Source organism: Pelophylax lessonae, assembly GCF_965119305.1.
Source record: "Pelophylax lessonae genome assembly, chromosome: 6".
In the NCBI taxonomy this organism is placed as follows: domain Eukaryota; kingdom Metazoa; phylum Chordata; class Amphibia; order Anura; family Ranidae; genus Pelophylax; species Pelophylax lessonae.
This window is the reverse complement of record NC_138773.1, coordinates 253,858,123-253,870,727: the sequence shown is the minus strand read 5'-3', so window position 1 is coordinate 253,870,727 and position 12,605 is coordinate 253,858,123. Positions and strand designations below refer to the sequence as shown.

Sequence of the window (12,605 nt, the reverse complement as noted above, 5' to 3'; positions counted from 1 at the left end):
TTATCAGCACATACGAAAATAAAAGCTGCATTTGAAATAATAAAAAACAATATGATGTTCAAACTTTTGACTTCTTTCTTTAATAACCACATAACACAGTACTTGTACTTTTACTTTCAGTACTTGAGTAGCATTTTTTTTTCAAAACTACTGGTACTTTTACTTTCAGTACTTAAGTAGCAAAATTAAAAAAAAAAAACTTCTTGCAATACTTAAGTACAAAAAATGTTGAATACTTTAGTACTTCTACTCAAGTCACTTTTTGATCGATCACTTGTACTTTTACTCAAGTATGGGTTTCGAGTACTTTATACAACTCTGTTCTTCACACAAGATCCCCCTGTACCATCACACAATCCGTAGGTATAAAAACCTGCCTGTGACAGTTTTGCCAAATTGTATTTAAATACCTCAAATCAGGATTTTTTTTCTCAGAGAATAGGTGCAGGAACTCCCTCTTTCAGAGGTACCCCTTTTCTCCGCCCCTTACCCACCTCCGAGCACCGTTCCTTGGTTCCATCCCTTACCCACCTCCCAATACTGCCCTTTTAGACAATACAGAACCAAGTATCGTTTTGTGGTGTTAAGTAATTTGTATGGAATTTGGGAATGATAACAAGAAAAGCAGTAAAATAGATCCCCTGCAGTCAGCAACAATAGATCCCTCTGACAACAATGGACCACCCGCAACAACATTTCCCCCTCAGAAACAATAGATTCCAAGCAGCAACAACAGATCTCCCTACAGCCAGCATCAATAGGCCCCTCCCTCAACAGTAGATCTCTCCCAGCCACAACTAACCCCCCAGCAACATAAGACCAACCCCTAAAAACAATAGATTCTCCAATAGCAACAATAGACCTCCTCAGCAACGACAGACCACCTACAAAAATATATCCCCTCCAGTTAGAATAGATCCCCCAGCAGCGAGCATCAATAGACCCTACAGCACACCCTAGCACCCTTGGCCATTACATACAGTCATTCCTGGAGGTCCCGAAACTGCCTTCACCCGGGTTCCCGCTGAAAAAAAGCTTTGCCTCAAATATAGAATCAGTCCAGCATCTAAACAAGAAGCTCTGGCTTTATTAAAAATAAGGAATGCTGCTTTACTTGGGAACCTGATGAAATTATTTATTCATTTATTTCAGGTGTTAAATTGAATTGACAAATTACATAGCACTTTACCTACTGTACGTTCAGTCCTTGTCCTGAAGGAGCTTACAATCTAAGGTCCCTACCTTAACCTCCCTGGCGGTATGATTCTTTCGGATTTTAGGCGCTGAAAGCGGTACCATTATTTTGCATGTAATTCTTAAGGACAAGCAGGCCAAACCAACTATTCACACATTTTTTTACTGTGCGTTCTTCTTTATAACATCTCGGGTATGATAAAGTTTGAAACACAAAATCATAAATTATAATATAATAAAAAACTATAAATAAGTTAAAGTATGTATGTATGTATATATATATACATAAAAAGTACAGTAAAACTGCAGGAAAGGGCACTGGGGGGCAAACTAATGTGATTTTTTTTTTATTTTGAATGGTATCAGTGTGTTTGGTGTGTTTTACATTTGAATTTGCCGCCGGTTCCACCCCCCTGCGAACGTCACGTCGCAGGAGATGGAAGACGGGGCACGGAGAGGATCGGGAGGAAGATCCGCCGCCAGACAAAGATACATCGCTGGATCCCGGTGACAAGGTAAGTAAACCCGCTTTCAGGATCCAGCAATCTTCCTAGCGGTACCCCGAGTGTGGCTCGTGGTTACCGATTTTGGCTCTGAAATTTAATCCCGAGCCACGCTCTGGAATACCGCTAGGAAGGTTAGGCTGGCCGTACACGGATTGAAATTCGACCAGTTCAGCAGGAACCGGCCAAGTTTCAATCCATTTATGGGCAGGCTGGTTGTACGCCAGTTGATTTATTGATCGACTGGTGTACAACCAGCCTGTTGGAAAATTGTCTTGATCAGTGCCACTGGCTGTAGCTGGCAGTGGTCATCAGTGTATTCTCCCCGCTGTCAGAATACAATAGCACAACAGGAGGAATTCCCCCATTCACGCTGGTGTGCGGCAGGGATGTGCGGTGTGGTCAGTGGCTGGTGAGGCACTGGCTAGTATCAGAGCCAGATACACACAGGGTATATATATTCACAGGTTACATATTCGATTCTCATTATGTAGGCAATTGCAGTTCTACTAGTTATACTCATTTAACAAGAATATTTACAAACGCTGTCCCTTTAGGATGTTTTCAGTCACCCTTTTTGTTGATGCTGGAAACAATATTACTAGCAAAGAAGACAATAAAGATTGTAGAAAAAATAAAACACAAGGGGAGAGAACCACAAGCACCAATCTAAGTGTAGTATGAAGACACTTTATTACACGATAAAAACAATGCTACTCACAAGAGTAGCGTGTATAAAGCGGGAGATAATAAAATAGGATGGTCCTAGGCATCGGGCATCTAGGGGGTCCCTCTGGTACCGGACACAGCTTGTGCTTGTGTGCTGGCAGGGGGCTTTCCTGGTCCACTAATGGCATGCGTCTACAGCTCGGCATCCAAGAAGTGATGTCACAGCCCTCTGACATACGGACGATCGAAGCTTCAACAGCCTATGGACCAGTTTCCTAGAAAACGACTTAGACCCCTTTCACACAGGGGCGACGCTACTTGCTGGGGCGACCTGTGAAGTCACGGTGCACGGCACGACATGCACGGACTTCATATAATTGAAGTCAATGCAGGCCGCCTCCAGGTCGCCCCAAAGTAGTACAGGACCCTTTTTCTAAGTCGGAGCGACTTGTGTCGCTCCTATTAGAACAGGTCCTGTGATAATCAATGGCAGGCGACCCACCGCGACTTGTCAGAAGACCAAGTCGCCTGACAAGTCGCGCTAGTGTGAATGGGGTCTTAGAACCCCCAAACATTATATATATATTTTTTAGCAAAGACTCTGGAGAATAAAATGTCGGTCATTACAATATTTTTTGTCACGCGGTATTTGCGCAGCGTTCTTTAAAACTTTATTTTTTTGGAAAAATTTAGAAAAATCACATTTCACTGCATTTAAAAAATACTAAACAGTAAAGTTAGCCCATTTTTTTTTTTTGTACATTGTGAAAGATGATGTCACGCCGAGTAAATAAATACCCAACATGTTACGGTTTAAAATTGCACCCCCCCGTGGGATGGCGACAAACTACGGTCACACAAGCACAGGGAGAACATGTAAACTCAATGCAGATAGTGTACTGACCGGAAACAATAAATACAATACATAATAATTGTGCCCACCTCTCTGGACAGGGAGGGCACAGCCCACTGCTAGTATCTAACACTTTCTCCAACCATATTTGGCTTTTCAAACCTTAAAATAGGGGAGTTATTACTGCCAATGTGCCATAGCTCAACTCTAGGGCAATAGGGGAGATTTACTAAAACTGATGCACTCAGAATTGGATGCAACTGTGCATGGTAGCCAACCGGCTTCTAACTTCAGCTTGTTTAATTAAGCTTCGACAATAAAAACCTGGAAGCTGATTGGTTTCTGTGCAGAGCTACACCATATTTAGCACGTTCCAGTTTAGTAAATCCCTGCCAATGTCTTTCCAAGGACACTTTAACATGTAAAAATCTAAAGCAGAATATTTTCTAAGCAGTAAAATTGAATGTGCAGCGAAATAATCTGCAGATAGTATAGGGTTCGTGTACCCATTGGAGATCGCTGTCCATGGTGCTGAATTGAAGGAACTCTGTACTGAGAATACTGCAATTACTGACCTCCTGCTGAAAATACTAATTACCTGGCTCTCTCTGAGTAGTCACTGACCTGGAACAATCCTGCAGAATCAAGTCGAAGCTCCAGGATTGCATACTTGTTCTAGGTCAATGACTCAGAAAGGACTGAAGCTACTTGATCAACATGTAACTCCTACTACTTTCAAATCAGCAGAAGCAGCCCCCATATTTCCTCAGTATTGGCTTCCTGAATATTTTGCTTTATAAATGTATATTATTACCTCTTCACATGCTCCTCTGATGGCAAGTCTTTTTTTGTAATAAATTCTATGAACGCTAAGGCTGATGACCCACAGGAGATTTGTTTTGCAGAGAATAATTACTCCCACAATTCGCTAATGCCAACGTTTACCAGAAATTTGTAGTTCATAATTAAATCAATTTGAAGCTAGACTTAGTGATTTCTGCAACATTGCATAGAAAAGCATAAAACAGGAGTTCCACCCCCCACCCCCCAAAAAAAATTAAAGTCAGCAGCTATAAATACTGTAGCTGCTGACTTTTAATATTAGGGCACCCACCTGTCCAGGCATCCAGCGGTGTCCTCTCCTGAGTCGATTCTTAAATCAGCTATCAGGTGCTGGTGCCACCATCCCGACTAAGGGAAACCGGCTGTGAAGGCTTGCGACTTCCCGGACGATTTCCTACTGCGCTTTGTGAATGGTCCCCAGTCTTCTGGAACCTGTGAAGTGTCCCAGAAGGCTGCTGGGGAAGGGGGGAGGGCATAGCCAGAAGTGGGAGTGGGTACATTTCAAAAGCAGGTACCCCCTCCCCCCCAAAAGGTGGCAGCGGAGGGGGAAGGAGGCAGACAAGCAGAGTTTCCCTTTTTGGTTGGAGCTCCAATTTCAGGCCCCATTCACATCCCGCAATTTTGGATCGTGTGGCAATTGCAGCACAACAAACTGTGCACATTTGGGTGTCATTATTCTTAAATACTTTGCTTTGTGCACTGGTCCAAATCATTTGGTGGAGGGGGGATTATGGTGTGGGGTTGTTTTTTCAGGGGTCGGGCTTGGCCCCTTAGTTCCAGTGAAGGTAACTCTTAAGGCGTCAGCATACCAAGACATTTTGGACAATTTCATGCTCCCAACTTTGTGTGAACAGTTTGGGGATGGCCCCTTCCTGTTAAAGATGCCGTAAAGACATGAATGAGCGAGTTTGGGGTTTAGGAACTTGACTGGCCTGCATAGAGTCCTGAACTTAAACCTTCATTTGGGATGAATTAGAGGGTAGACTGCAAGCCAGGCCTTCTCATCCAACATCAGTGCATGACCTCACAAATGTGCTTCTGGAAGAATGGTCAAACATTCCCATAGATATCAGTGGTGGCTGGTGCTCCATGTTTGGGGGAGAGGGGGGGCAGCAAACGAACCCCCCTCGCCAGGTCAGCACTTACCCCATCCAGGTCGCGGGCAGCTTCCCTGGCTTCTCCTCCCGGCCAATCCGGTCTTAAGGCCCTCTTCGTGTCCTGATTTGCCAGGAGGAGAAAGAGGAAGACAATAGTGAATGTAGATTCTCTAATGTCACAAGTGGGTGGACTCGTGGCACAGTGCTCTGCGCCTCAAACCCAACCTTTTTGAAGCCCAACTAGAGCCTCAGTTTCTAATCATGTGCTTCCAAAAAAAAAAAAGCTTGTAGAAATGTATGCGTCCGACACACTATATGGAGAATAGGAGCCGGGGCATAGAGATTAGGGGGTGTGCTCTTTATGGACCGGCCGCCACTGATAGACAAACTCCTAAACCTTGTGGACAGCCTTCCCAGAAGAGTTGAAGCTCTTATAGCTGCAAAGGGTGGACCACCTCAATATTGAACCCTTCAGACTAAGACTGGGATGCCATTAAAGTTAATGTACATGTAAAGATAGGAGTCCCAATGCTTTTGACAATATAGTATATATATATATATATATATACAGTATCTCACAAAAGTGAGTACACCCCTTACAATTTTGTAAATATTTTATTATACCTTTTCATGTGACCCTGAAGAAATGACACTTTGCTACAATGTAAAGTAGTGAGGGTACAGCTTGTATAACAGTGTAAATTTTCTGTCCCCTCAAAATAATTCAACACACACCATTAATATCTAAACTGCTGGCAACAAACAACAGCACTGCCTTAGCCCTCTTGGGCATGGAGTTCACCAGAGCTTCACAGGTTGCCATTGTAGTCCTCTTCCACTCCTCCATGACGACATATTGGAGCTGGTGAATGTTAGAGACCTTGCGCTCCTCCACCTTCCGTTTGAGGATGCCCCACAGATGGTCAATAGGGTTTAGGTCTGGAGACATGCTTGGCCAGTCCATCAACTTTACCCTCATCTTCTTTAGCAAGGCAGCGTTCATTTTGGAGGTGTGTTTGGGGTCGTTATCATGTTGGAATACTATCCTGCGTCCCAATCTCCGAAGGGAGGGGATGCTCTGCTTCAGTATGTCACAGTACATGTTGGCATTCATGGTTCCCTCAATGAACTGTAGTTCCCCAGTGCCGGCAGCACTCATGCAGCCCCAGACCATGAGACTCCCACTACCATGCTTGACTGTAGGAAAGACACACTTGTCTTTGTACTACTCACCTGGTTGCCCCCACACACACTTGACACCATCTGAACCAAATATGTTTATCTTGATCTCATCCGACCATATGACATGGTTCCAGTAATCCATGCCCTTAGTTTTCTTGTCTCCAGCAAACTGTTTGCGGGCTTTCTTGTGCAAGAAGCTTCCTTCTGGAACGACAGCCATGCAGATCAACTTGATGCAGTATGCAGCGTATGGTCTGAGCACTGACAGGCTGACCCCCCACCCCTTTTACCTCTGTAACAATGCTGGCAACACTCATAGGTCTATTTCCCAAAGACAACCTCTGGATTTGACGCTGAGCACGTGCACTCAACTTTATTGGTTGACCACTGCGAGGTCTGTTCTGAGTGGAACCTGTCCTGTGAAACTGCTGTATGGACCTGGCCAGCATGCTGCAGCTCAGTTTCAGGGTCCTGGCAATCTTCTTATAGCCTAGGCCATCTTTATGTAGAGCAACAATTCTTTTTTTCAGATCCTCAGAGAGTTCTTTGCCATGAGATGCCATGTTCACCTTCCAGTGACCAGTATGAGAAAATGAGAGCGATAACAGAAAAATTTAACACACCTGCTCCCCATTCACACCTGAGACCTTTTAACACTAACAAATCACATGATACCGGGGATGGAAAATAGCTAATTGGGCCCAATTTGGACATTTTCACTTAGGGGTGTACTCACTTTTGTTGCCAGCAGTTTAGACATTAATGGCTGTGTGTTGAGTTATTTTGAGGGGACAGCAAATTTACACTGTTATACAAGGTGTGCACTCACTAATTTACATTGTAGCAAAGTGTCATTTCGTGTTGTCACATGAAAAGATATAATAAAATATGTACAAAAATGTGAGGGGTGTATTCACTTTTGTGAGATACTGTATATATATATATATATATATATATATATAATATCCAATGGCTGCTACCGGACACAAACCAGGGATAAAAAATGTGCCAGGGTGCACAGCAGAGATTGCAGTGCATATAAACTAAAAAAGAGAGCCGTGGGTCATGGGTCAATGGGTCAAAAAAGAGACCCATATGTGCCGCTCTCTTTTTTAGTATATATATATATATATATATATATATATATATATATATAGTAATAATTGCACAAGTGTAAGGTTTACTGTAGACTTTGCACATTATCATAGTTAATAGGTTATCCTGGGACTTTTACAGCTTATGTAAAGCCACAGGTTGCATCCCTCTAATACAGACGGTAAAATAAGAAACTCAACGCCTATAAATATTTCCCAATTATTTATTGTGCTTACAAGACATCCATTGCTCCTATGGGAGAATATCTATTTCATTCGGCGGGGCTCTGATGCCCCCTAGTGCTCATTTTATGACCTCACAATCTCTACTGTACAAAATGATATTTGCAGTACAGAGGACTCTGATCATTTCAGGCCATTTAACACTGTGGATCAGACCTGTTGAGTTCCACCTTTGGAAAGAAGCACAACTGGAAGTTATCTAAGACAGGGCTTTCAATGCTTATTCCAAAATGAAAACTGTTACTATGGGACATACTGTATATATTGTTAATGTTTTTCTTTAACAAAACAGAAATTGACTACAATGTGCAGAACTGTTTGGTAAAACCAGAGAGCAATGTGCAAAGAATTGTCCAGCTTGCTGGAACCTGATGAAAGGTGGCATTAGCCTGGTTGCAAAAACTGGCCCTCCCTTATTTAGTAAGCCTTTTTAGGATGTTTGCTTTGCACTTGTGTAATGTTAGCTCTCATGCAAAGAAAGGGTTAATGGTAGTGAATGTGACCGACATCACTGAGCCTAATGAAGTGGGATGCAGTGCTAGAGAGGGGATCACCCCCTCCCATTAGCATCTCATAGGGAAAAAAAAAAAAAAGACTTCCACCCTCTCAGCTCCAGTGCACATTTCTGGCATTCAGGGGGTCTTGTCACATTCTTTATTCTGTCTTGCTCTTTTTTTTTTTTTTTAAGGGGGTATCTTGGTGACAGGACCTGATAAACGCCCCCAAGCATATCACCTGCTGGCATCCCCCTTTACAAGTCACGTTAGCCTCTTGGATGTTGAGAGTGGCCAGGCTGATCCCTCGCAGCAAGTGATGCGGTCGATACACCCATACTGGACTAGAGGAGGTGTTGCACTGACTCATGCCTGCGCACAGACATTAACTGCTTCTCCGGCTTTTAAATAGCCCAGCCAAGTATTTGTGGAGGAGAAGAGGGGAACCCCCCTAATTCCTAGCAGCACCCGACTGACATTCAGCCACCTTCCCTCCCTGGAGTGCTCATAAGACATCTGTATTTTTTTTCTGGGGGGGGGAATCTGATAAGACTGCAAGAGCTGCATGAAGTACTGTGCACTTACTTACCTGCATCTAGACGGATAATAGGTAAGCATCACCTGAATGTATGTGTGCTTCTTATGAATGATATGTCTTTTACTGACACATTCTAAATAAGACCTGTTAGCTTTTTGTATTATTATTGCCAAGGCAGTATAGTGATATTAAAGGGATTATACCTAGATAACCTGTTACACCTTGTCTTTTCTTTCCCAATTCCACCACTGTCAGCCTGGTGCTGCAAATGTCATTTTTAAGTCTTTATGTTTCCTTTGTAAGATTTTTTTCCTCTGGTAACAATATTGATAACAAACTTATTAACCTAATTAATACCTATTAATGAAAATTAATTAATCAAATTATTAATTTATGACTTGTAGCTATTTATAAGGGAAGTGATTGAATTATCAATTTATTATCACTAATTTTAAATATTTCTATATATTTTATATGTTTTTTTTTACTAATAAGTAGCATTTAAATTGATGATCGTTTTGTCGTTAATTGTGGCTATACAGAACTAAAGTATTGATATTGATGCATATTACTCAATTATTCAAGGTGTATTAGATAGGCAATGTACATTTTTGTATGAGCAATGTGTGTAAATCTACAACTGTAGTTAAAAAGGTTTTTAGTGGCTGGCTATCTGTCAGAAAAAAATCCTTTGTCTTCTTGATAGCTTCACCAATTTTCCAGTCTGGAATTAGCCAGACACAAGTCATTATAAAAGAACCCAATGCCCATTGATATAATTACAGAAGACTGTAAGGTCTACTAAATAGCTTTACTTAGTAAAGAAAAATAATTTTGACTTTTGAGCTGCTTTCTAGTCCTAATGCAAGCTCAGTGCTCCTTTAAGCACCGGGGACTGTGATTTCCTTCACATGCAATGACTGAATTTAGGTCACTGTCAAAAGGACTTGGGATATCCAAGGTCATTCTAGTCTAGGTGGGCTCCTTCTAAACACCTCCAATCTAAAAAAGTATAACTCTTCTCTCTTTGAGGTGGTGCACCCCTTCTGCTTTTGAGGTGGACATCCACAGTTTTCTTGGATACCTAGAAAATAAGGATATTGGGAACTCATCAAAACGAGCAAACAAAAGGACTTTTCCACAGGAGATATGGCTTCTTCTTCTCCTCCTTCGTCTAGTGCCAACCAAGACACGAACCCAATCAATCTAAGACCTACAAGTATGACATTTTATTTGGTTTATTGCTTTTTCTTTTTTTGTTTGTTTTTTACTTTGTCTGGTAGATCTGCTGTTTAGCCATTGAGGTTATAAAATAAATGCACTATAACTGTAGATGAAGATGGCTTGTGCTAAAGTTGATCTGAGACTTGTTTTTTATGCACCTTGTACAGAACATCTGAAATAATTACACATCTTCAAGTTCATTAGTGGAAATTGTACTGATATTAGCATTTCAATGGCTTGTCATTTGCCTTCCATCTTGCAGGCTTTTAGTGAGTCCTATAATCATTTTGCATTTTGGTGGTAATTGCTGCTATTCTGGGTGAAATTGGTGTGCATTTAAGGGATTGTATTGTGCTAGGGACTGAGGCCAAGCAGAGATGTGAGGGGCTTGGTGGAAGCAGTCCCCAGCTTTGCCTGGGAAGTTTAGGCGATCCCAGAAAAAAAAGAAAAAAAAAAGATATATGTATATATGAGCTTTGGATGACATAATCACAAGAGACAAAAGAGGAGGAACATGAAACAGAAAAGGCTGCCAGCCACTCATAGCCTGTAAGGGCTGCAGGAGCGGTGAGGCATGAAGACAGTCATTATCCTGATTATTGTGGAGCCAGAGAGGATGGGAGCAAAGGGACAACACACCAGTGCTATTTTATTCTAGGACTTAGATGTAACTTTACCTGACTTGGATTTCTCCTATTCTGTTCTGATTGTGCATCATAAGATGACTGGAGCTATTAATAAGCTGATGTCACCCTAGAGAAATAAATTATACCTGACATGGCGGCACATTGAATTCTTTCACTGTTCATGTCCTTAGTTAGACACCTACTGTATACATGCAGGGTAGGAGATACATTATAGTTTTGATTGCTTTATATATATATATATATATATATATATATATATATATATATATATATATATATATATATATATATATATATATATATTCTTTTTTTACTGTATATATACAAACATACAGTACATATATACCAAACATACAAGCATGTTTTTGTAGTAATTAATAACAATATTAATAATAGAAATACAATTCATACTAAAAGCAATGACAAACAGACACACAAACACACATACATGTGTTTGTCTGTCATTTTGATTAGCATGATTATATATGCAACATTATTTTTGCAGCTATAAAGCATTAGTTATGGATCTATATGTATGATAGTGTACAAGCAAGTATATTCTAAGTATAATTTTAAGTATTTTATAGTATTATCATCACAATAATAATAGCTAAATAAAATAAGTTATGAAAATATAACAATAGATAGTATAAGAAAAATGATAAGTATATATTTTTAATATGCATTATAGTATAGGCTTTTAAATATCAGGAGATGATTAGCTGAGTATATTTTTCAGTCCTGATTGTGTGTTCTGTAGTTTTAGGTGTGTGTGTGTTAATGTGTTTATGTGTGTGTGTGATGTAGCTGGCTGGGACACGCTCTAGTTCCCCCTGTTATAGGGTCATATATTTATCCATGATTCCTCATTCCATTTACTGCTCATGTGATCCTTGTAACCTGTTTCCTCACACCAGTCTCCCTCCACTTGCCCACAGCACCGTCCTGCCCCCACCTGTCCCCGGCTATCTCTCTGGATGGATGAAAATCATTGCATTGTTCTCTTTTTCTGCATCCCTCCTCTAGTCGGAGACTATTTGGGTACAAACAATTTTAAATTTAAAAAAAAAATAATAATAATTAAAATGTGAATTTTCTTGGATTCACATGCTCAGCCTCGTGTTTGACGTCACATGTCTGATGTCACTAAACCAAAAATATAGATTCCCTTCTTTAAACATGGATAGTAGGACGGTGCTAAGGGCTGTAACCAATGGGCGGCAATCGATCGGATATAAATTCGTTGTAGTCAGATCAGTAAAATGAGCCATTCAATTGGTTGCTGTAAGCAACTGCGTCACAGTCATTTCATGTTACACCGTTTTATTACGTCACCTGGTATGTATGCTGGGGATGAATTCTGACATTAGTGACCTCACCGTTCTATAAATCTTGTGTTTCGCATTGAACATATCCATGTGAATGACAGAGATGACAGCTCTGTCCTATTATTTGTACACAGAAATAATTGAATATTTTACATGATAAAATATGATACATTTTTAATTTCTGAGCTCTCCCTTGCTTCCTGTAAATTCGTATACTTAAAACAAAAAGCATTTTGGGTGTTTTTATTTATGTTTTCGTTTATTTTCTTGTTTTTTTATTTTATTTATTTTTTTATGTGTGAAATTCCAAAGATCTGAACTGATGTGACATGTTACTACAGAGTAACATTACAGAGTGATACAATGTTATTGTACTTATGAATCAGGAAACGAATATTCGTTATATAACACAGCTATAGATAACTGATACAACAGAGACAACGTTTCCTCCTCTCCAGGATGACCACTGCCACCATAGCCCATAATAACTCCTATCATCCCTATATTCTCTACTGGATGGCTACAATCCTGATGTGTGTCTGTGCTTTATAATACTGATTTATGTACATTGTGTTATGGGCTTTCATTGATGCGTGAATTTAAACAGTTACATTATCTTACCTCCCTAATATATATATTCATGATGATGACTTGCCCTATGGGAGAGGGGACAGTGGCATCGTGGGAGAGGTGGGA

At 40.7% G+C, this 12,605-nt stretch overlaps 1 protein-coding gene across 3 annotated transcripts in view; it reads left to right on the top strand.

Moving 5' to 3' along the window:
* The window catches only part of GAD1 (glutamate decarboxylase 1), a 178,203-nt gene that overhangs the window by 46,503 nt on the left and 119,095 nt on the right, over positions 1–12,605 (top strand). The window contains exons 2-3 of one of the 3 annotated variants that reach the window (XM_082261327.1): positions 8,367–8,782; positions 9,743–9,929. In XM_082261327.1, coding sequence (XP_082117453.1) covers positions 9,860–9,929 — 70 coding nt within the window. In that variant the 5' untranslated portion in view covers positions 8,367–8,782; positions 9,743–9,859. Of the gene's footprint in view, positions 1–8,262; positions 8,783–9,742; positions 9,930–12,605 lie in introns of those variants that run through there. The other 2 variants (XM_082261328.1, XM_082261329.1) reach the window with 2 other exon arrangements.